The sequence below is a fragment of the Rattus norvegicus genome, chromosome 20 (genome assembly GCF_021556685.1).
Source record: "Rattus norvegicus strain SHRSP/BbbUtx chromosome 20, alternate assembly SHRSP_T2T, whole genome shotgun sequence".
Classification (NCBI taxonomy): domain Eukaryota; kingdom Metazoa; phylum Chordata; class Mammalia; order Rodentia; family Muridae; genus Rattus; species Rattus norvegicus.
In genome coordinates, this window is record NC_141553.1 from 31,553,470 (window position 1) to 31,578,172 (window position 24,703).

The 24,703-nt window shown below is 45.7% G+C and overlaps 1 protein-coding gene and 2 long non-coding RNA genes across 3 annotated transcripts; 1 reads left to right on the forward strand and 2 right to left on the reverse strand.

Annotated features, from left to right (window-relative positions):
- Positions 1 to 1,456: 1,456 nt before the first annotated feature.
- Srgn (serglycin) lies at positions 1,457 to 16,055 on the reverse strand. The gene is made up of 3 exons (NM_020074.3): positions 15,956 to 16,055; positions 6,605 to 6,749; positions 1,457 to 2,500 (listed from the first exon to the last, which is right to left on the reverse strand). The coding sequence occupies exons 1-3, from the start codon at positions 16,029 to 16,031 to the stop codon at positions 2,182 to 2,184; spliced, it is 540 nt and encodes a 179-aa protein (NP_064459.1). The 5' UTR covers positions 16,032 to 16,055; the 3' UTR covers positions 1,457 to 2,181.
- Positions 16,056 to 16,187: 132 nt separating this feature from the next.
- LOC108353232 (uncharacterized) lies at positions 16,188 to 17,633 on the forward strand. Its single transcript, XR_015645854.1, has 2 exons — positions 16,188 to 16,278; positions 16,421 to 17,633. It is a non-coding gene; the product is annotated as an uncharacterized LOC108353232 (long non-coding RNA).
- LOC147998636 (uncharacterized) lies at positions 16,572 to 22,932 on the reverse strand. The gene is made up of 5 exons (XR_015645853.1): positions 22,785 to 22,932; positions 21,774 to 21,826; positions 21,567 to 21,622; positions 21,433 to 21,472; positions 16,572 to 16,659 (listed from the first exon to the last, which is right to left on the reverse strand). It is a non-coding gene; the product is annotated as an uncharacterized LOC147998636 (long non-coding RNA).
- Between the last annotated feature and the right edge of the window lie 1,771 nt (positions 22,933 to 24,703).

Consider the following 24,703-nt stretch of genomic DNA (forward strand, 5'->3'; position numbering starts at 1 on the left):
AAATGTATTATAGTTATTTGTTTGTATCACTAAATAGTGAATTCCTGACGGTTTGATCCTTGGCTAAACATGGTAAAACTCTTAAGAGGAACCTGCACAGGTCACGGAGTGTCACATGTCTTTTTCTCGGCTGTGCAGCAGCCCCATCTAGTGATTAGCTCCATTACTCCCAAGATGAGTCCTAATTTTGGCTCCCCTCCCTTGGCACAGATGGCTTAAAATGCCATGCCTAAAGTTCAGTGGAATTCTCACAATGGACCCTGGTGGAAATAGTTCCCCAGGGAGACATAACATCTGTTCTAGACTTCTTTCTGTTGCTGTAATAAAATATTCTGACCGAAGCAACTCTGAGGAGAAAAGGAAGTAGCTACCATTCCAGGGCACTCTCTGACTTTGAGCGAAGTCAGGGCTGGAACTAATGGCAGGAGTCTGAAGTAGACCGTGAAGGATTGCTGACTGCTAGCTCTCTCTCTGTGGGCCAGCTCTCTCATAGCCCTAGGCCACCGACCTAGTAATGGTGCCGCCCACAGTGGGCTAGGACGTCCTATATCAGTGAACAAGCAAGACAATCTCCCACAGGCCAATCTGATCTGGGGCAATTTCTCGGAAGAGACTTTCTTCTCAGATAACCCTAGGCTTTGTGTAATTGACAAAGTTAACTGCAATAACATGTAAATATGAAAAAAAACAGCTTCAGAAAAGGAAAATACAAATTCCTTAAGTTACAGATGATGCAAATAAGTCTATTTCTGCTCCTCCAGTCTTACACTATGTATTCTGCCCATTAAGGGCACAGAATCATGGATGGCCACTGATTTTGTTTGGAAAGTATTTTTTATTTGTTTTTTACAAAGATATTTTAATGTATTATTTTTGTGTGTATGTGTCTTTGCCTATATGTATGTATGTATGTATGTATGTATGTATGTATGTATATATATATATGCATCACAAGCATGTCTGCTGCCCATAGAAGCCAGAAAGGGACATCAAGCTCCTGTTGTGAGCCGCCATGTGAGTTCTGGGAAGTAAACCTGGGTTCTTTGCAAAAAGCAGCCAGTGTTCTTTTTTTTTTTTTTTTTTTCTTTCTTTTTTGGTTTTTTTTTTTTCCCGGAGCTGGGGACCGAACCCAGGGCCTTGCGCTTCCTAGGCAAGCGCTCTACCACTGAGCTAAATCCCCAACCCCAGCCAGTGTTCTTAACCACTGAGTCATCTCTCCAGCCTACAATATCACATACATACATATATATACACATACACATTTTATATTGTGTTAATTCATATTGCATATTATCAATTATATATAATTTTATATTATTTATATTATATATCATACATCACCTATATCAATATATTCTTATAAAATTGTTGTATATTAATATGTATAATGTGTATATATATATTTGAAAGGAATTATTCCCTGGACTAGAACAAGAAATCCCAGACAGCTCCCCCCTTTGGTTATGTTTGCTTTAATGGAGTAACGTTTGAACCTGAACAAGCATCTAGGAAAAGGCAAAACATTATGAGGCATTGAGACCACAACTCTATGTTATTTGAGGTGTTAATGTTTCTAACTTTACAACCCACAACATTTTTTTTTTTGGTTCTTTTTTTCGGAGCTGGGGACCGAACCCAGGGCCTTGCGCTTCCTAGGTAAGCGCTCTACCACTGAGCTAAATCCCCAGCCCCAACCCACAACATTTTTAGATAAACAACATTTGGTCTTCCCCGTCATATCCAATGGCCATAACAGAATATATACCCCTCACCATGTAAACCACATCACATAGCCACGGTAGGAGGCCACTGTGTTTCATTTTATTTTCTTTTTAATCACATAGGAATATATCTTTAATTCACAATGGAACACTTTAGGTATGAAGTATTGTTCATCAACTTGCTATCAAAATAAAGTTTTCGAAACCAGTATGGCTTTTAAAGTTATGATTCAATACACATATAGCTGCGGATATTTTCCAGAACAATAAGATAGATAACAGCATTAAAGCATAATTCCTTATCAATTAATGAGGAAAGGGGTAACAGGATTCAAGAGTCTTTTCCAAGCATTTTAAATTTTCTGTAAAACTTTATCCTGAGACTGCTCATTTAAACGTGGTACACAAAGTATACTGAACACATTGTTTCATGTGGAGGTGGAGAAACAGACGGTTACTTTCATATAATAAAATCTCCTGGTTGTTCTTGGTTTTGCTCGGTGAGCATCCTATCAAAAGGCCCATAGTTGAAATAGACAATATTGTTTTCATCTGTTGGCTGGTATTCCCATTCCATGTCAGCTAGGGAGCCGCTTCCTGAGCCAGAGCCCGAGCCGGAGCCAGAACCCGAGCCAGAGCCAGAACCGGAACCGGAGCCGGAACCTGAGCCGGAGCCAGAGCCAGAGCCAGAGCCGGAGCCAGAGCCAGAGCCAGAGCCGGAGCCGGAGCCAGAATAGTCATCAGAAATGGGGAAGAAATCATTCGGGAATCCTCTCATCCTGAAATACAAAGAAAAAAAATGTAAAGTTCTACTTATAATGTAATTTCAATATTTTAACATAAAGAAATAAGCTAGGTAGGTAGTAAGGTCAGAACTTAGAGTCATCCTTCGATCCATAGTGAATTGCAGCTAGCAAGGGCTACCCAAGTCCTTTCTCCAGAAAAAAAAAATGGCAGGGGGTGGGCAGGGGAAGTAGGGGACAACATGGAAATAAATTCAGGCACCCAGTTGTTCAAGTTCAAAGAGTTAAGATCCACTCCAACGCTTCAAAACAAAGAGGCAGTGCTGAAGAGACACCTCGGGGGTTTAGAGCATTGCTACTCTTACAAAGGAGCTGGGTTTGGATCTCAGCGTCCACACAGAGGCTCACGATATCTGTAACTCCAGTTTCAGCTCTTCCAGCTCCAGGCATGCATGTGGTGCAAGCACAGACATGCAGGGAAGCACATAAAATAAAAACTGAAAGGCAACAAACCAAGTTTGCTTCCGTTTCCGCTCCCCATACTCGCTGACGCCACACTGACCCAAGGCACGCCCATGTGAACAGTGTTCATTTTTTGTTTGGTTTTGTTGGGTTTTTGTTTTGTTGGTTGTTGTTGTTGTTGTTGTTGTTGTTGTTGTTGTTGTTGTTGTTGTTGTTTTCTTCAAGGGTTTCTCTGTTTAGCCCTGGCTGTCCTGAAACTCGATCTGTAGACCAGGCTGGTCTCCAACTCACAGAGATCCTCCTGCCTCTGCCTCTGTGCACCTCTGTGCGCCTCTGTGCGCCTCTGTGTGCGCCTCTGCCCCTCTGCCCCTCTGCCCCTCTGCCTCCCAAGTGCTAGGATTAAATGTGTGCACCACCACCCCTGGAAAAGGTTATTAACCTTAGCAGACTAGAGACATTAAATTTCCTCTCCCAAGATATAAAACTTGAATCTGTAGTCAGGAGCTAAAAGGTGAAGCTGCGGGGGGGGGGGGTGTTGGGAAGAGCAGGGGGCCGGGGGGGGGGCTGAGTTAGGTGTGTTAGTTGGTTAGATACAGTTAATTCATTCTAATGAGCACACAAAAACCAGAGCAGGGAAATGGTGCAGGCTACCCCATCCCTGGCTAATCCAGTAAAGCCTGGAATGGTGACATCCCACCATGTGGGAGACAGAGGCAAGGGGTGACCATAAATTTCTGGCTAACCTGGTCTACAGATCAATACCCTGTCTCAAAAACACAGTGGAAAGAGGGTTGAATGTTGTAGCCTGTGAGTCATTCTCTCCAAGAAAATCACAAACCATAAGTCTGTAAAACTGGTCAGAGTTATAGCCAGTTGTGCATATTGTCAAGTAATATAATTGTTGAGCCCTGTCGTCATTGCCTTAGCTCCAACAGAGTCAGAAAGGTGAGGTCCATGCTCAAGCAGCTAATAACATAGTGGAAAAACAATCAATTAGGAAAACAGTGGGTAGTGCAGAGACAGACAACCAAAGTCATCAAGTGGGTCAGGAGGCTGCTTCAGCCCCTCAGAGCAGAGAGCTGGCTTCAGACCTGTCAGTTATTAACATGCAGATGGGATTGAATGGTATGAGGTCACCTTGAGGAAACATGAGGCCCAAAGCAGAGCCAGGACTGAGCAAAAGTGGGGGCTGGAGAGATGGCTCAGTGGTTAAGAGTCCTGAATGTCTTTCCGAAGAACCCAGGTTCAAATCCCAGCCCCCACACGGCAGTTTACAATTGTCTCACTCCAGTTCCAGGGGATCTGACCCTCTCACACAGACGTACACGGATGCAGAACAGCAATGTAAATAAAATTAAAAACAAACCAAAAAATGATCAAAAGGGAAAACAGCTACGGAAACAACCTGGGTCAGGTGGATGGATGGTAGGAGCCACAGAAGGAACTGTTTCAAAGGAAGCAGTCGGTCAGTCATTCTGAAAGGCAGGTGAAGAGGTCAAGAGACTCTAAAAGTAGAGATGCAATCAATAGAGGAGTCAATCACCAGGCACTCAGGATTGAGGGCAGGAGCAGAGATCCAACTGTGTGTGTTGATGGGCAGGGGTGGGGGTGGGGGTGAGAGTGGGGGCGGGGGTGGAGGTGGGGTGAGAGGTGGAGTCAAAGCAAGCATAAGTATCCCTTCTATGAAGTGCTGGTGTGACAGGTATGGTGGCACATGCCTTTAATCCCAGCATTTAAGAGGTGCAGAAAGGGGGCTGGGGATTTAGCTCGGTGGTAGAGCGCTTACCTAGGAAGCGCAAGGCCCTGGGTTCGGTCCCCAGCTCCGAAAAAAAGAACCAAAAAAAAAAAAAAAAGAGGTGCAGAAAGGCAGATATCTATGAGTTCATGGCCAGCCTGGTCTACTTAGCAAGTTCCAGGACACACAGGAAAGCTTTAAAGTGAGATGAGACTCTGTCTCAAACCAAAAAAAAAAAAAAAAAATCAATCTAATTCAATAAAGAACAGAGTGGAGAAGCAGCTATAGAGGTAAAGTCGAGGGAGGAAGTCTATTCGGTGTCAGGAAGCATAGTGATGAAAGATGGGGGATACAGAGAGGCGCCGGAAGTCTGAGACAAGGTGGTGGGTACAGGGTACGGGAAAACTCTGAATATTTAACAGGAAACTGTCTGAACGTGGTGAGATAGAGACGTGAAATCAACAAGAGATGACCAACGGGCATCTTCTCACACTAGCCAGCAAGATGGCTCATCAGAGAAATGTGCCTGCTGCCAAGTCTGACGACTTAAGTTCAATTCCCCGGACAACAACTCACTCCCGTAAACTGTCCCCCAACCTCCACACATACAGTGAGGTGTGTTCATGCACGTGAATACACGCGCCCAAGTGAAAAACCAAAGTATGCCTCTTCTAGGTCGTAGAAGATGACTTGAGACAAGATATGTAGCCCAGCCTGGACCTGAACTCACAACAGCCTTGGTTTATCCATTCAGAGTGGTGTGTCACCATGCCTAGGTGACTTTGGGTCCTAAAAGTATTTATTTGTATGTCATTGTGTGGTGGCTTGAATATGCTTGGTCCAGGGAGTGGCACTATTAGGAGGTGTGGCCTTGTTGGAGGAAGTGTGTCACTGTGGGGATGGGCTTTGCGCTAGCTGCCTGAGGAGGTCGGGCTTCCAGCAGCCTTCTGATAAGAGGTAGAACCCTCGGCTCCTCCACCCCCATGTCTGCCTGGATTCTGCCATGTTCCCACCTTGATGATGATGGAATGAATGTTCTTGGTCACGGTGCCTGTACTCTGCACTGGAAACCCTAACTAAGGCACATTGCTTTTCCAGAACATATTGAGTGGCAAGTCGTTCACAAAGTAAAACTAACAATTATACAGTAATGAAAAATAGAAAAGATGAGGCAAAGCCAAACTTAATTTCAGTACTTAATAAATGTGTTCCAATTAAGCACAAAAAAAAAAAATAAAGAAACAAAAAAACCCAAAACAACAACAACAAAAACCAGCTATGGTGCTGTGGTAGCACACATCTTTAATCCCAGCACTCAGAGGCAGAGCTAGGCTGATCTTTCTGAGTTCAAGCCCAGCCTGGTCTACATAGCAAGTTCTAGGCTAGCCAAGGGAGCCTAGTTAAAATCTTTTCTCAAAAAAAAAAAAAAAAAAAATCTAACTCAACTCAATTTTAATATATCAACACTTTATTTGCCTAAATAAAATTATATTCAAGCCTTTCCAACATAGGTTGGGGAAAATAGTTCCTAATGTTTAGTGCTGCCACCCACAAGAAACCCTTATAAAAACACAGATGAGGTTGGGGATTTAGCTCAGTGGTAGAGCGCTTGCCTAGCGAGAGCAAGGCCCTGGGTTCGGTCCCCAGCTCTGAAAAAAAGAACCAAGAAAAAAAAAAAAAAACACAGATGAGTCCGTGCACATTGGCACATCTCAGGCTCCAGGCACATTGCTCTCTGTGAAGCAGAAAACGGAATTACCGCATCAAGAACCTGAAACCCACGCAGGCGCTCCTGTGAGATGGAAGAAAGTCCACTTACGGGTTGGGGATTTAGCTCAGTGGTAGAGCGCTTGCCTAGGAAGCGCAAGGCCCTGGGTTCGGTCCCCAGCTCCGAAAAAAAAGAACCAAAAAAAAAAAAAAAAAAAAAAAGAAAGTCCACTTACAAAACAGGATCGGTCATCGGGGGGCCAACGTTGGATTCCTCTGCTATTAGGTCGAACCGTGGTCCTTTCTCCTCAATGCAGTTTGCAAAAATGCCATCTGGTTTACAGCGGACCCATTGGTACCTGGCTCTCCGAGCAGGATAACCTGTCCGAAAAAGGAACCCATGCGGTGGTAAGTATCCTTAGAATTGGTTACATTGTCTCCAATGAGGTAACTAAATGGATTCTAAATTTGGCAGAAGGTTGCAGGCTTTATGTCCAACAATGCCGCTGAAGGACTCTGTCATTCACAATAGCAACTGGCTCAAGAGCACAATAGCGCCAGCAAGGTGGCTCGGTGGGTGACAGTGTTTGCTGCTGAGCTCGAAAGATCTGAGTTCAGTCTCCAGGATCCACGTGATGGGAGGGGAGAACTAACAAGTCGTCCCACAAAGTGTCCTCTGACTTAGGCACATATACACATACATGTACACACGCAGACGTATGCACACACCAAGGGATGCATCTCTCTCTCTCTCTCTCTCTCTCTCTCTCTCTCTCTCGCACATGCACACACACACCACACCAAATAAGGTACACACCCAGACATAGAAATTAAACAAACAAACAGAATAAAAAGGAAAACATCGGGCTGGAGAGATGGCTCAGCGGTTAAGAGCACTGACTGCTCTTCCAGAGGTCCTGAGTTCAAATCCCAGCAACCACATGGTGGCTCACAACCATCTGTAATGGGATCTGATGCCCTCTTCTGGTGTGTCTGAAGACAGCAACAGTGTATATAATAAATAAATAAATCTTTAAAAATGAAATCATGTTAAAAAAAGAAAAAGCCAGCAAACCACTGAACTGAGAATAGGACCCCCGTTGAAGGAATCAGAGAAAGAACTGGAAGAGCTTGAAGGGGCTCGAGACCCCATATGTACAACAATGCCAAGCAACCAGAGCTTCCAGGGACTAAGCCACTACCTAAAGACTATACAAGGACTGACCCTGGACTCTGACCTCATAGGTAGCAATGACTATCCTAGTAAGAGCACCAGTGGAAGGGGAAGCCCTGGGTCCTGCTAAGACTGAACCCCCAGTGAACTAGACTGTTGGGGGGAGGGCGGCAATGGGGGGAGGGTGGGGAGGGGAACACCCATAAGGAAGGGGAGGGGGGAGGGGGATGTTTGCCCGGAAACCAGGAAAGGGAATAACACTTGAAATGTATATAAGAAATACTCAAGTTAATAAAAAAAAAAAAAAAAAGAAAAAAAGAAAAAGAAAAAGCTAGGCTCCCAGCGCCATGGTCACAGCTCTCCAATGCTGGTCTCCCTGATGAGGACAACACCGATCCTTTGCTGAGAGTAAACCCCTTGGAAGGAGACTGGGTCACCTCTTAGGACCGCTCTAGTTCTCAAGGTTACGGTGAATAACGGACGCTATGGCAATGAGCTCTTGATTCAAGTGGGATGAAAGCCAATCAACACAAGACTTTGCATGTTGCCCATGGTCAATGCATTTGACCATTTTTCACCCACCTCTTGATCCCCCCCTCCCCGCCCCCAGGCATCTAGTCTATTGTATTGGCTGAGGGTGTAGAGCAGCCTGTTGTCCAGCAGAGGGCGACATGTTCCCACCTCCGCTGTCAAGAGCAACTCCAGCCGATAAAATCTTAGTCAACTCAGTCTAGGTTGAATGCTGCTACAGTATCGTGTTTCCTTTTCACTTCTTTTTCTTTTTTCTTTAGTAGCCATATTTTCTTAAGTTAAAAAAATGTAAAAAAAATTAAGTACATTGTGCTTGAGCATATTAAAACATCAGCATGTCACGTGTAATCAATATCAAACTTATAAACTGTTTTAAACCAACTCTTCCAACTGTGCATAGTTTGAACTCACATGTCAATCTAGACTCCGTATATCTGGGGTTTCCTTGTTTGTTGTTTTTCCTTTTTTTTTTTTTCTTTTTCTTTTTTTCGGAGCTGGGGACCGAACCCAGGGCCTTGCGCTTCCTAGGCAAGCACTCTACCACTGAGCTAAATCCCCAACCCCTTCCTTTGGTTTCTCAAGACAAGGTTTCTGTGTGAAGCCCTGACAGAAATCTGTCTGCCTCCACCTCTCAAGTGTTGCTGTTAAAGCCCTGAGCTATCAGCTCACTCAAAAGTGCCCGCTGCTGGCTACTGGACAGGAAAAGACACTGCCCTCTGCAAGTGGCCCATGCCCTGAGAAAATGTGAACTTGGATGGAAAGTTCTACTGAAGAGCTAACTGGATGTTTTTATTTCCCCTTCAGGGTCAAGATCAAAGACAGTGCCTCAGGCATCCTCTGCAAGGGCTCTACCGCAGAGCATCATCCTCCGACCCAGAAACAAGGGGGCACCCCAGTCAATGACTGAGTCTTCCCACCAGTGAAAATGAAAGGAAAACTGCAGTTCTGGCCGATTAGCAAATGTATTTCTGAAACAGAATAGATTCCCCCAGAACTCAACATATTTAGGAGATGGGAAAGTTGTTCACAGGGCCAACGCCGATGGTTACACAATCTGTGTCCATACTCAAAACCCAGCCGTGTCAGCTGGAGAGTGAACTGTATAGTAACTGAATCGTAATAGAATTGCTTCATAACTAATGAAAGGCAGGGGGAGGCAGCCAAGTTCTTGCCTTCCACGCACCAAGCCCTGAGCTCCTCCCCCAACTCTGCACAAGACAGGTATGTTTCCATGGACTGGAAACAGAGGCAAGAGTTCAAAGTCATCCCCAACTAATGTTCAGCTCAAGGTCATCATGAGCTACCTGAGGCCCTGTCTAACAATAAGAAATCAGCTGGGAGGTCGTGGCTAATTCCTGCACTTGGGAGTTAGAGGCAGATTGAGCTTTGAGTTTGAGGCCAGCCTGGTCTATAAAGTGAGTTCCTGAACAGCCAAGGCTATGCAGAGAAACCCTGTCTCAAAGAAACAAAAAAGAAAAAAAAAATAAAAATAATAAGAAATCAAAGCCAATCAAAGGCTGCTTGCAAATGCCTGCGGTCCTAACACTTGAGAAGAGCAGAGGGTTGGGGATTTAGCTCAGTGGTAGAGCGCTTGCCTAGCAAGCGCAAGGCCCTGGGTTCGGTCCCCAGCTCCGGAAAAAAAAAAGAAAGAAAAAAGAGAAAAAAAAAAATAAAAGAGAAGAGCAGAAAGATATAGAGTGGCCACAGGTTCAAGGCCAGGCCAGTCTATAAAGCAAGTTCAAAGTTATCCAGGGATACATGCTGTGGTTCTGTCTCAAGAAAGACACAAACAAACAAAAGGGGAGGACTCGGTTACTAAAGGACTTGTTTTACACGCACAAACACTTGACTTTTATCCACGAACCTACAGATGGGAGGTCTGGTTGTATCCACTTTTAACGGGGAAATCCCTGGACCTCTCTGGCCAGTCAGTCTAACCAAATTGGTGAGCTCCAGACAAATGAAAGAGTTGTCTCAAAGGAGATGGACAGTGTTCCTGGGGATGTCACTGAAGTTGTCCTATGGCCTCCCTGTGTATGTGCCTGTTTGCCCAAATACAACACATGCTCATGTCTTTTTTTTTTCTTTTTTCCCCCTCCCCATCCTCCCCCCAACATGCTCATGTCTTATGCTCTCTTATGAGCATACATTAGTGAAATTGGAGATACATTAAAATACAGAACACAGTTACCGATAACGGATTCCTGACGTAGCTGTTCTTGGGCGTGGGAAGGCTGGGAGGAGATGGAGTTCTGGCTCGGGAAGCTGTCAGAGTATCTGGACTTTATCTTGCTTGAAACACTACAAATCTCGAATGATCACCACTATTTGTTTTGTTTTGTTTTTATACTGGGGTGTGTGTGTGTGTGTGTGTGTGTGTGTGTGTGTGTGTGTGTGTCCATGTCCCAGGGATCAAAATCAGGTCATCAGACTTGGTGGTCACTGGGCTGCCTTGCCAGCCATTAAAAACAATTTTTTTATTAACTTTTTCATATGACATATTTTGATCATGCTTCTCCTCAACTTCTTCCCCACCCAATTTCATCTCTCTTTCCTCTCTCTCTCTCCCCCCTCTCTCTCTTTCTCTCTCTCTCTCTATGTAGCTTTGGCTAGCCTGGAAGTCACTATGTAGGCCAGGCTGGTCTCAAAAATCACAAAGATCGGGGCTGGGGATTTAGCTCAGTGGTAGAGTGCTTACCTAGGAAGCGCAAGGCCCTGGGTTCGGTCCCCAGCTCCGGAAAAAAAGAACCACAAAAAAAAAAAAATCACAAAGATCCACTTGCCTCTGCCACCCCCCCCCCCCAATGCTGAGACTAAAGGTATGTGCCACCACACCTGGCCATTTTTATTCTTTAAGACAGAGTCTCCCGGGTTGGGGATTTAGCTCAGTGGTAGAGCACTTGCCTAGCAAGCGCAAGGCCCTGGGTTCGGTCCCCAGCTCTGAAAAAAAAAAAAAGAAAAAAGAAAAAAAGACAGAGTCTCCCTAGATAGCCCAGGCTGCCTATTGAGCCCAACCCAAGAATTTACAATCCTGCCACAGCCTCCGGAGTGCTGGTATTATAGGAACACGCTACTATGTATGTGATAATCACAGTTTTCACATGAAAGGGAGTCCTCATATGGACAGAAACACTGTCTCCCTCAAAGGTCCCATTCACAGCTGTCGGGCCTGTGGACTGATGACATAGCAGAGTCTAACGAGGAAGCCCCCCGCCCCCCGCCCCCACCCCATATTCTCTGCACACACTCAGTAGCCCTGCCACCTGGGGAAACAAGCAGAGCAGCCCTCTCAAACAGGCCTTCTATCTCCACAGTCTGCCCTCCAAACGTCCCACCACATTGAAATTTACTAATTTCCTATTCTTCTGGCCTCCCTGGCACTCTTGCCAGAAAAACTTAAGCAGAAAGGAGAGGAGACCAAAAAAACAAAAGGAGAGATGGGGGGGTGTGGGGAGAGAGAGAGAGAGGCTCTTCCAATTCATTAAAGGGGGGGGGGGCTGGAGAGATGGCTCAGCGGTTAAGAGCACTGACTGCTCTTCCAGAGGTCCTGAGTTCAAATCCCAGCAACCACATGGTGGCTCACAACCATCTGTAATGGGATCCGATGCCCTCTTCCGGTGTGTCTGAAGACAGTGACAGTGGACTTACATACATAAAATAAAGAAGTATTTTCAAGAAAGCGTTAACGTTCAGGCAACTGCCACTATCTGTATTGGAGCTACTTCCTGTTGACCTATCAATGGCGCAAGACGGGCAAGCTTCCCCTCTGTGGCGCAGTTTGGCAGAACTATAAAAAGCTCCAAGTTTGCTTTCAGTTTGCTCTCAACTCTACAGGAAACATAGCAAAGGCTGCAATGGAAAAAAAAAAACCCCACAGGGATCTGTGGTTAAGAGCACTGGCTGCTCTTGCAGAGGACCTGGGTTCAGTTCCCAGCACCTACTTGGCAGCTCTCAACCATCGGTAACTCCAGTTCTTAGGGCTCAGACACTCTCTTCTGGCCTCCCTGGGCATCAGACATATACCTCATGCACAGACGCACATACAGGCAAAATCCTCTTGCACATAATAATAATAATAATAATAATAATAATAATAATAATAATAAATTAAAGAACTTGTCTGATCCTCGAGGAGTCTAGAAACTTCTGACCAGGAAACTGAATGACATATTAGCTCACTCTAACAGGCCTTGGGCAAACCTCACCCATATTTAGCAAGGGGCTGATGTAAGGAGCCTGTGAGACAGTGGTTGTCAGTTCCAGTCAGTTCTCGTCATAATTCCTCCCTAGGGCCAGAGTGATGATTGTTATTGGGCAGTGATTACAAAATCACTTCACCAACAGCTGTGCTCACGCGTGGACCTGGTATTGTTCCTTTGAGTGTGTGGGGCTAGCCTCAGCCCCTTGTATTGTTCCTGTGTGTGTGTGGGGCTAGCCTCAGCCCCTTGACCACACCTGCTCATGCATTTTTCATCTTGTCTCTTTGTGAGCATGTTGCTTTGTCTGAGGCAGGGTCTCAGATAGCCCAGGGCTTACTATTTGGCTGGGGTTGGCCGTTAACTTCCGATCCTCTTACCTTCGGAGCCTCCACCTCTCAAGTGTTTTATGAGCATTAAAAAAGATAAATAAAAAGGTAATAGAATGTAGGAGTAGCGGGCCTCCTTGACAGTTCCCTGGAGCCTCTATTAAATAGATTAGCCATCACTGTTATCACCCACATACAAGTTTCCATGTACTCGATACCATTTCACACTGTGGTTTTAGCTGGATTTGTAGAAATAAGTATTATGTTATGGGAATTATTTACACATAAGGAAGATTTTTTTCATGTGAACTTTTTTTTTAAAGATTTATTCATTTATTATATATAAGTACACTGTAGCTGTCTTCAGATACACCAGAAGAGGGCATTGGATCTCTTTACAGATGGTTGTGAGCCACCATGTGGTTGCTGGGAATTGAACTCATGATCTCTGGAAGAGCAGTCGGGTGCTCTTAACCGCTGAGCCATCTCTCCAGCCCTCATGTGAACTCTTAATCTACAAGTACCTCCAATCTGACCACATTGGAAACATGGTCACTGAAGACGAGACCATTAGGGTGGCCTTTGTCCAACATGGTTGGTGTCCTTCAAAGGAGAGGATAATGGGGTGTGGGAAGGGGGGCGCTGTGTGAAGACACCATATATGAACTAAAGAGAAAGGTGTCAGAATGAAGCCAACATTTGTGGGGCAGGCATCTCGGATTGGTTTTAAACTCTGGTACTGTGTGCGTGTGGAAACCAAATTCCTGTTACGTTTTGTTTGTTTTGTTTTTCAAGATAGGGTTTCTTAGCGTGCAGCCTTGTTTTTCCTGGAACCCGCTTTGTAGCCTAGGCTGGTCTCGAACTCAGAGATCCTCTTGCCTCTGCCTCCTGAGTGCGGAGGTGACTAAAGGTGTGTGTGTGTGCCAGCATCACCCGGCTAAATTTCCGTTGTTTAAGCTACCTGGGGGGTTGGGGATTTAGCTCAGTGGTAGAGCACTTGCCTAGCAAGCGCAAGGCCCTGGGTTCAGTCCCCAGCTCCGAAAAAAAAAAAAAAAAAAAAAAAGAAAAGAAAAAAAAAGAAAGAAAGAAAGAAAGAAAGAAAAAAAAGCTACCTGGTCTATAGTGTTTGTTCAAGGTCGTCTTCGGCTAATAGTGAATTCAAGGAGCTGGAGAGATGGCTCAGTGGTTAAGAGCACTGACTTGCTCTTCCAGAGGTCCTGAGTTCAATTCCCAGCAACCACATGGTGGCTCACAACCATCTGTAATGGGATCCGATGCCCTCTTCTGCATTGCACCATTGATTCACACAGAACACTCATATATAAATAATTATTTTTAAAAAAAGAGTTCAAGGCTAGCCTGGGCTAAGTGATTTGACAGAGGAAGTGCTATCGAATCACACCTGGCATGGCACAGCAGGACACATAGTGTCATTGCTGTAGTGGCTTATACCACTAACTCATGGCCAAGCACCCATGTTCACGTTCAGAGATGAGCATGGGGCATTGAGCCAAGAGCCCCTTGGAAACACCCTAGATTTTTGGTTCATTCATTGTCTTTCTTTGCTTCCGTTTCTAAAATGAAAGCTAAATCAACCATGACATAACAGACAGCCTCATCCACACCCTCTCCTCCCTTCCCCTCCCCAGGCTCTTTGGTTTTTATTTGTTTGTTTTTGAGATAGGGTCTCTTTGTGTAGCACTGACTGTCCTGGAACTGTGTAGACTCTGCTGGCCTTAAATTCAAAGTTCTTCTTGCTTCTGCTTCTTGAGTGCCTCATAAGCCACCCAGCCTGACTCCTTCCTAATTTCTTGCTCATGATGAAATATACAAAGATTTGTTTTCAGTGTAATTGACGTTTCTGGGAACTTTTGCAACTGAAAGGCTTACATACACATCTCTGGTAGAGATACACCCAGAGCCAACTGGTCACCCCGGGTGTCACAAATGCGAAATTCACGGTTGTCTATCTTGTCAGAGCACATGGTTCCTGGGGACTCATTACTTCAAGCCAAAGGTTTTCCCCTGAAAGATCCGAGTAAACTTGAACTCTGAGTCAAAGAGAGAAGTGGGGCTCTATCTGAGTGGTAGAGACCTGGGCATGCATGAGGCCCTGGGTGTACTCGACGCTATCACAAAGCTACATAAATAGAAGAGAGCCTTAGCAAGGTCACTTCCTGTTTTCCTCCAGCGTTAACATAACCTGCTAAAAACACGAACTTCCAGCATGTAAGGAATTTCTGAGGTAACCTGTGAGATTTTGTTTCAGCCGGAAGTAAGAACACCATAGCTAGGAGTCACTTCGAAGAAACCCCAGGACATGCATGCCACTGTGACTCAACATTTCCCTCACCATTTGAGGGAACTTTATGTTTTTTTAGCCATAAACTCGGTCACTTACTTATCAGGCCTCATCTAGACACAGTTTCTTAAATATCAAGGAGAAGAAATTGTACTTTTTTTGTTGTTGGTTGTTTGTTTTACAAACTTTCCATCTTCTTAGGAAAAGCTTTAGGTCGATTCAGCGTGACTGAACAGTTGTAAAAGACGGTCAGATTTACGGAGAGGTTTTCAAGTGGGCTGTTTCTGAACGAGAGAGAGCACACATGCTAACATTCCTTGGGCCGTCTTTAAAATTTGATTGTTTTGGAGTTAGCATCAGCCATGCCTAGCCAAAATTGAATGTTTGGTAAGAACCGGGCTTAAGAAGAAAGTAAAAATAGCTAAATTTAACCCAATTAAAAAAAAGCCTCTCTCACTGTTAAAATAGCAATGGCATCAGAATCCACTCTAAGGTGGAGCCCGGCATGGAGACATACGCCTGTTATCCCAGCACTTCCGAGATGGAAGCAAGAGGGTGAGAAACTCCAGGTCCTTTTCAGCTGTACAGCAAATTGAAGACCATCTTACCATACATGAGAGCCTATGTCAAAATGAAGCAAAAGATGGAGTTCATGCAGACAACTCAGAGATAGGATGCTATTCTAGAAAATTCTATGATACCACTATCTCTGTAGATCAGTTGGGTAACTTCCCATTTATTTCTTGAATGCTTTAAGTACACATCTTTATCCAAAAATAAGAACACCTTTCAGTCATCCTGACAGGTTTTAGGGCTGCCGCTTGCCTTAGAGTTGTTTTTTGTTTTGTTTTGTTTTGTTTTTTTTTTTGTTTTGTTTTGTTCTTTTTTTAAGACCAAACTCAAGTGAACTCACACGAGGAAGTTCAGGCACCTCAAATCCTTTACCTCCTCTCCCACAGGAGGACATCCTGCCCCTTCAGATGAAGACAATCACTTGTGCAGATGCTGATGCCTTCATAGCGGAGAATAGACGGTAAAGATCCTGGGTCTCTTACCTTGAACTGAAGATCCCCAAACCAGGACGAAGGCGAGAGCCAGGACAAGCCTGGTGCCCACAGGAACCTGCCGCATCCTGACCAGCTCAGCCCCTCGCAGCCTCTTGATTAGCAAATGCAGCAGGGTGCTCTCTCTGTCCCTTTTAGAAAGAGGTTCCAAAACCTCAGACCCTGCCCAAGAACACACGTCACAGTTTCCTGAACAAATAGAAAAAGGTCCGCATCAACACTCAGAAAGAAGAAGAAAGTTGCGAAGAAAAAAAGAAACTGTTCATACCCATGATGAAACTCCCCCGGACTCCCCCGCCCCGAGCGATTGTTGTGTAGTTATTTTTTTTTTTCTTTTTCCAAAAAGTTCTGCCATCTGTCGTTTGCATGTTAGTTTAAAAAAAAAAGTTTTTCCAATCAAAAAGCCGAGTCAGCGTTCCGTACACTTTATTTATTTTTTTTCCTCCCTTTCTTCAGGTAACAATCTAAACGGAGGACTCGGCAGTTTGAGAACTGGTGCGGGAAGAGCTCGCTCGGGTACCACCGGCTCGTCCACAGCGCACATCAAAGCACCTCGGAGCTGGGCGCACCGAGTCAGGCGTCAGGCGCAAGCAGGGAACATTCCGTGCCGGGTTCTCAGCCCCCAGGATGAGTGGTCTCGGTTAACACCCAGTGTCTGCTTGGTTTCAGTAGTTTCACTGGATTCCTGGCTTTCTCTGTACCTCACAAATAAGCGAAGACTTCGGTTTTAAAATAAAAGGTTAAACAAACAAAAACAAACAAATAAATAGAAAAACAAACTTAGCCTCCCCCTACTTCTTTAGGTCGGCTGCTCCCAAGGGACTGAGATCAGGTATGTTTTCATCTTTTTTTCCTGTTTTTGTTTGTTTGTTTACTTTGATTTTTTTTTCTTTCTGGCCTTGAGTAAGGCAAAAATCAGGACCGAGGAGGGCAGGTTCCCCCCTCAGAGGGCTGCGGAACGTGAAAACAGACACACACGTACTCCTGTTCTTAATGGACTAGCCGTTCCCTGGCCCTGGAGACCGCAGGGCTTCGGGGAATGGCTGCTCCGTGCCAGCCTCCCAGTAAGGGTGGTTCACACTGTATCTGTAGCGAGACAGCTTTGCTCTGAAGACTCAACCACTCCCCACTGCGGGGTACTTTTTCCTAAGCTGGTCGGATTCCCGCCCACTTTTCATTTTACATTCCTGCCCCTTGGCCATCCTTTGATGGGTGGGAGGAGTTTCCCATCCCTTGTTCTGGGCTTCCTGCTAATTCCTTAGCATTTCCTGATAAGGACCGGCCTTAGAAGCTAATAGCTCAGGAGCCCTGATGGAGAAAACGGAACACAGCGGACTCTCCTCAGAAGCCCCCTCAGAGCCTAGGAATCCTCAACTGTAGCAACCAAACCGCACACAGCCCTAGCATCCGCCCTGTGTGGAATATCAGTATCTGATGGCTTTTCGCCCCTCTGTCTTTCTCCCTTTTCATGATAAGCTTCAATTAAAGCCCTGATAACAAAACCAAAGATCATGCTAACAGCTTCAGTAAGTTTCCCACGGCACCTCCAAGGCAATTAGAAATAATGATGGCTAGTTTAGTCAGTTTCGCACAACCTACAATCACGTGGGAAGGGAGTCTCAGAGAGGGATACCCAGATCAGGCTGGCCATGGACCGGCCTGAGGGGGGTTGTCTTGATGATTTGATGTGGGAAGATCCAGCCCACAGTAGGCAGCATGATCTGGGATCTGGAGGAGCATAGAGTCCCTCTCGGCTTTGAACTGTGGATGTGGTGCAACCGGCTGCTTCAAGTTCACACTGCCTCGACTTCCTCACCATGATGCACTGTAAGTACACTGGAAGCATGAGCTAGAATACGAGCCCTTTCTTCCCCAAGCTGCTTTTTGTCGAGGGAGTTTGTCCCAGCCACAGAAATAAAACTCAAAGAAACACGAATTGTACCTGAAAGTACATTGGGAGATTTTCTCACTTGGAGTTTTTTTTTTCTGCTGCTGAGTCATGGGGATTTTTTTTTTAATTTACTTCCTTATACATTTATTGAGACAGGGTCTCATGTATCCCCTGTTGGCCTTGAACCTGTTGTGTAGCCAAGGATAACCCTGGGCTCCTGACTCTAGTCCTCTCTTCTCACGCTCTCCTGTGAGTGGTCAGACCTGTTCTAGGACTCAGGTGCTCCAAACTATAATCGAGAGATACATGGACAATGAGAAGAAAATCAGATTGATGTGTGAAAGGGAAGTCTTTTCTTTTTCTTTTCTTTTTTTTTTTAAGATTTATTTACTTATGTAAGTGTACGAGTAAGTCGCTGTCTTCAGACACACCAGAAGGGGGCATCAGATCTCATTACAGATGGTTGCAAGCCACCATGTGGTTGCTGGGATTTGAACTCAGAACCTCTGGAAGAGCAGCCAGTGCTCTTAACCGCTGAGCCACCTCTCCAGCCCTAATCATCTTTTCTAATTAAAAATCAGTTAGTGATTGCTTAGAAAAGGTCAGCAGTTGGAGATTTTGCTTTGTTCTTAAGATAGGGTTTGTCTGCATAGCTCTGGCTGTCTTGGCACTCACTCTGTAGATCAGGCTGGCCTCGAACTCAGAGATCTACCTGTGTGTGCTATCACCGGCAGTCTCCGTTGGAGACTTTTTTTTTTCTTTTCTTTTCTTTTTTTCGGAGCTGGGGACCGAACCCAGGGCCTCAGTTGGAGACTTTTAGGAAGAAATTGAAGGGTTGGGGATTTGGCTCAGTGGTAGAGCGCTTGCCTAGCAAGTGCAAGGCTCTGGGTTCAGTCCCCAGCTCTGAAAAAAAGAAAAAAGAAAAGAAAAAAAAAGAAATTGAATGATAAACCCCTTGTTACTTCCCACCCCAGAGATTACTAAAGCCATGCCCTGCCCCTGGCAGTTCAAAGCTGCCCATGGCACCCAGCACACTGGGACCCTCTTCATCACTTTTTATTGCCAGAGGGCTCAGCTTCCTCTGGCATATGCGACCTACCCAAGTTCAAGGTCTCCACTCACTGATGAGTCTGGAACTTACTACGTGGGCCAAGCTGGGCAGATTCAGAGAGGTCCTCTCGCCCTGGTCTCCTATGCACTGGGAGTAAAGGCATGGGCCACCACAGGCAGTCATTTATTTTCTTGGAGGCAGGCTCTCTGGTAGCTCAGGCTAGCCTTGAACTCACCATGTACCTGAGGATGACCCTGAACTCACGGTCCACCTGCCTCAACTTCTCCAGTGCTGGGACTACAGGCGTGTGCTCTCCATGTGCACCGTAACACAGCCCAGCACTGTCCAGACTTCCCAATCCAGCCTCACTCCTGTTTCCTTGTATGCCCCAAAGAACCCAAAATTAAGTCGGAAGTACTTGGCATTGGATCATTGGATTAGAGTTGCCAGTCACGGAGGAAGGAGGAAGTGCTCTCTCCTTAACGTGTAACCACAGCACATTAAGCAGGTCAACGGCCTTTTCATTTCCATCTCCGGGGCTGACCGCATTGACCAATTAAATTACTACACTTTGGTTGGTCCTTATTTTGTGCTAGACTCTAAGCCTCTTCCTCCCCCCCCCCCCCCGCCCTTGTCTTCACTGCAAGCACAAAAAAAAAAAAAAGGAACAGACTCCCTTAGTGAGCTGCTACTGGAAGTCTATGGTCACTGGGGTAACGGTAGCGCTGATAAGAACAGAGTGTCTGTCTAGCACGCAAGGGAGCCTGGCTTCATTCCTCGGAAACTCACACACCAGAGATCTAGGAGACAATCTCCCTATCTCTTTGATGGCAGCTAGGGTAGAATTTCTTTTTTTTTTTTTTTTCTTTTTTTCGGAGCTGGGGACCGAACCCAGGGCCTTGCGCTTGCTAGGCAAGTGCTCTACCACTGAGCTAAATCCCCAACCCTAGGGTAGAATTTCAAACTTGCAACACAACAGACTAGGCTGGCTTTGAACCAGCAGAGACCTTCCTGCCTCTGTCTCCCAAGTGAGATTAAAGGAGTGCACAAAAGCCCTGGTCCTTGTTCTTGCTGGATCAGGGTTCAACCACTGAGCTATCCTGAGACCCTAGAAAAGTGGGTTTTTTTTTTCTTTTTTTTGGAGCTGGGGACTGAACCCAGGGCCTTGCGCTTGCTAGGCAAGCGCTCTACCACTGAGCTAAATCCCCAACCCCGAAAAGTGGGTTTTTTATTTTATTTATTTATTTTTTTTAAATATTTATTTTATTATATATGAGTACACTGTAGCTGTCTTCAGACACACCAGAAGAGGCATCAGATCCATTACAGATGGTTGTGAGCCACCATGTGGTTGCTGGGAATTGAACTCAGGACCTCTGGAAGAGCAGTCAGTGCTCTTAACCGCTGAGCCATCTCTCCAGCCCAAAAGTGGGGTTTTTTTTTTTTTTTTGGTTCTTTTTTTGTGGAGCTGGGGACCGAACCCAGGGCCTTGCGCTTCCTAGGCAAGCGCTCTACCACTGAGCTAAATCCCCAACCCCCAAAAGTGGGTTTTTTAAAAGATTTTTTTTGTGTGTATGAATGTGTGCCTACATATATGTATGTATGTGTGTATGTATTTGTATGTATGTATGTTATATGTATGTGCACTGTGTGTGTCTAGTGCCCAAGGAGGTGTCATCAGATCCCTTGGACCTATAGTTACAGAGCTGTCAGCCAACATGTGGGTTCTTGAAACTGATCTAGTATCTCTCTCCCCGCAAATCATTTTGATAGTTTACAAAAAAAAAAAAAAAGACTTAAAAAAAAAAGCTATTTTAGAGGCTAGAGAAATGGCTCAGCAGTTAATAACACTGGCTACTCTTCCCGAGGGCCTGGGTTTGATTTCTAGCACCTACATAGTGGCTCACAAGCGTCTGTAACTCCAGTTCCAGGGGATCTGATGCCCACCTCTGGCTCCTGCAGACACCAGGCACACACATGGTGCACACACATGCATGTGGGTCACATATAGGAAATAAGCTAAGTAAAAATATTTTTAAGGGGTTAGGGATTTAGCTCAGTGGTAGAGCGCTTGCCTAGCAAGTGCAAGGCCCTGGGTTCAGTCCCCAGCTCCGAAAAAAAAAAAAAGAAAAAAAAAAGGAAAAAATATTTTTAAAAGCTAAGCACAGTGCCACACATCTTTAATCCCAGCACTGGGGAGGCAGAGGCAGGCAGATCTCTGAGTTCAAGGCCAGCCTGGTCTACAGAGTGAGTTCCAGGACAGCCAGGGCTACACAGAGAAACCCTGTCTCAAAAGTAAATAAATAAATAAATAAATAAATAAAATTTAATAGAGAGCAAGCCTTGGCTAGCTTCTCTTGGAGCTCGATGAGACTAAAGCAATCAGGCCAGAGACCAGGCCTTAAAACACACCTGTAAAAGAAATGTTCTTAGGGCTTGTGAGCACAGGTTAGTGGCAGAGCATGAGTCCGGACAGTCAACCTGAGATTGACAGCAATAACAGTAACTACTATTGTTATTATTTACCTCAAGGCAGTGGAGCTGGGAATCACTGTGGTCAGGATAACTGCAGAGAAAGAACATTTGGGGGGGCCAAACAATCCTGCTGTGTCACAAGCGAAGTGTCCTCCGATTTTGGGAACATCCACGGAAATACTCACATTCACTCACGGGGGTGAAAGTGAGGTCCCTTCCACTTCGACTCTTTTGCCAAGAACTTGAAGACAGGAAAATGAGACCTACTTCAACTAACTCATAAGGGATTGCAAGAATGACATTCAAATACGTCTCAAAAAGACAGATGGGGAGATGGGGGGCGGGGAGGGCCCAACCTTAGTCAATCGAGGCGTCCCCCAGGTACATCCTACCTTCAGAGAAGACCAAGGAGGGCTGTGTTTGCATTGGCTCACAGGGTGGTTCTCTAAAGAGAGAGGGTGAGCTCATTCTCCTTTTGCACTGGTGAGGATGGGCGAGCAGAGCAGGTCTGCGGAATTTCTAAGTGTGCCCATGTTTTATATTCCCAAATATGGAGTCGCTCAGCCGGAATACACGTACTGAGTGTGTCTGGACCCCAGCCTGTGCTCTTCCCACTCAGTGGCTAACTTTGGCTAAGGAGGCCACTATTAGCTAAGCCGCTTGAGTTCACAGGGCTCCCTGAAGGCTCAGACCCTGAGGAACCTCTTCTGACAGCTTTCCTGTCCAATGCTAGCCTTTCTCAGCTCCCACAGGGATCCCCAAATATTCCTTCCACTCATTATAACCCCCACGCCACTACCTTGGTCTCTGCTGACAGTTGATGAAGGCAAATCCCATAGTGTGTGTGTGTGTGTGTGTGTGTGTGTGTGTGTGTGGTGTGTGTGTGGTGTGTGTGTGGTGTGTGTGTGGTGTGTGTGTGTGTGTGTGTGTGTGGTGTGTGTGTGGTGTGTGTGTGTGTGTGTGGTGTGTGTGTGGTGTGTGTGTGGTGTGTGTGTGGTGTGTGTGTGGTGTGTGTGTGGTGTGTGTATGGTGTGTGTGTGTGTGGTGTGTGTGTGGTGTGTGTGTATGTGGTGTGTGTGGTGTGTGGTGTGTGTGTGTGTGTGTGTGTGTGGTGTGTGTGTTAGAGCACATGCTGGTACAGGTGCCGCAGCACTATTTCATGCACATCTTTGAAGTGTGAACATTTAAAAACCCATTCATTTTCTTAAAAAAAAAAAACAAACCAATAACTTTCTTTTCCTCGTTTTTTGAAATGAGGTCTTAGTCTTTAGCACAGGCTAGACCGGAACTTGCAGCAATTCTCCTGCCTCGGACTTCCAGGTGCTGAGATTACAGGCATGAGCTGTCACATCCAGCACATTACATTTTAGTAGAACTGATCCCCAAGCAACTTTACTCCTGACCTTTCAGCTCTATGATGCCGTGAGCATGGAACGCACTCTTCGGGAGCTGTACTGGAGTTCTGAATGTGCTCTTTGTGAAGGCTATGTGAAGGCTATGTGACCCTCTATCGTCCTGCAGTGGGTGAGCTGTGACTCACAGAGAGCCCACAAGCAGACGTGGAGGTGAGGGAGACTCCACAGTGGCCTGGGGAGTGATGGGTAATTCATTTGTGATGGGTCAATGGGATATGGCACCCTACATCACAAAGCACCCGTGCCGTTGTCATGACAGTGGGTCTCAACCCCAGTCCTCTCCAACTGAAACTTGTCCAGCCTTTGCTCCTTCATAGAGAATGTCATTAACACCATGACCCACAGCGGTGAGTTTAAAATTTAATCCTCGGGGTTGGGGATTTGGCTCAGTGGTAGAGCGCTTGCCTAGGAAGCACACGGCCCTGGGTTGGGTACCCAGCCCCAAAAAAAAGAAAAGAAAAAAAAAATTAATCCTCAAGGCAAGAGTTGAGGGGCTGGCTCCATGGTTAAGAACGCTTGCTGCTCTTCCAAACCACATGGTGGCTCACAATCATCTGTAATTGGATCTGATGCCCTCTCTTCTGCTGGGTCAAGGTCAGTGTGGTCACATACATAATATAAGTAAATAAATCTTAAAAAAAAAAAAAGGAAAGTACTATTGAGTATAATGGATTCCATCTGTAATCCCAGAGCATGTGAGGCGGGAGGAGAGCTATGAGTTCAAGACCACCCTGCCTAGAATGAGACCCTGTCTCAAAAAACAAAAATATCCTCATGCTAGGCCTAATGGTGCACAGCTTTGATCCTAGCATGGGGGAGGAGAGACGGAGGCAGGCAGATCTGAGTTTGAGGCCACCCTAGGCTACGTACTGAGTTCTGGGCCAGCCAGAACGATGCAATGAGACCTATCTATAAAAATAAATGAATGAATAGCCAAGACAGGCTGAGGTGAAGGGCTGGAGTAAGGCCAAGGAAGAAAGAACAAAAACCCGATATAAGTGAATACAGGCACACGAAACTTGCTCGGCATAGTTTAGTGCGAAACCTCAACCTTGGAACCATAAAGTTTGTTATAAGACCCTTCATATTTCATACGACCAAGAAGACTCATCTCAGAGGCCTTTCTGGTGACCATATTGTGATTGGGGGTGGGGTGGGGGTGTCTGTGTGTTGCTAAGCACCCCACCCAAGCCCACTGTGAAGAGCTATTCTATTGTTTAGGACCAAACTCTTCAACATGGAGGACACTTATGGCTGCCAAGGGCATGAAATGGGACAAATCCAACTCAGGATTCATATATATATAATATTTGATTAGATTGGTAGGTTTATTTGATTTGAAGCTTTTTGAGATGGAGTCTCGTATAGCCCAGCCTGGCCCCCAACTCCCTCAAGCTCCTGATTCCCCTGCCTCCATCTCTCAAGGGTTGGGATTACGGGCGTGTGGGAACACAAAGTCTATGCAGAACTGAGGATGGACCTGAGAGCTTCCTGCAATGCTCTACCAACTAAACCGCACTTGCAACCCTTAGGGACCATGCTCATACCTACGATGCAGACAGGGAAACTGAGTCAAAAAGAGGTTGAAGTCTGACCCCCGGACCTCATACGGCCCATTTGTGGTCCTTGCATGGACTCTTTTTTTTTTTTTTTTTTTTTAGGAGGAAGGCATTTCCTTGATTAGCTCTATTCTCCCAGCAAGTCCGTCTCACCTCTGCCCTGGTAGTGGAAAAACAAACATGTTACCTAGCACAGTGAGCTCACACCTTGAATCCCAGCACTTGAGGAGGCAGAGGCAAGCGCATCTCTGTGAGTTCGAGGCCAGCCAGGACTACAAAGTGAGACCCTCTCAAAGCAAAACACCAACAGAGATGCCCCTGTCTGTTGTGAGCAAAGAAACCCAGAGT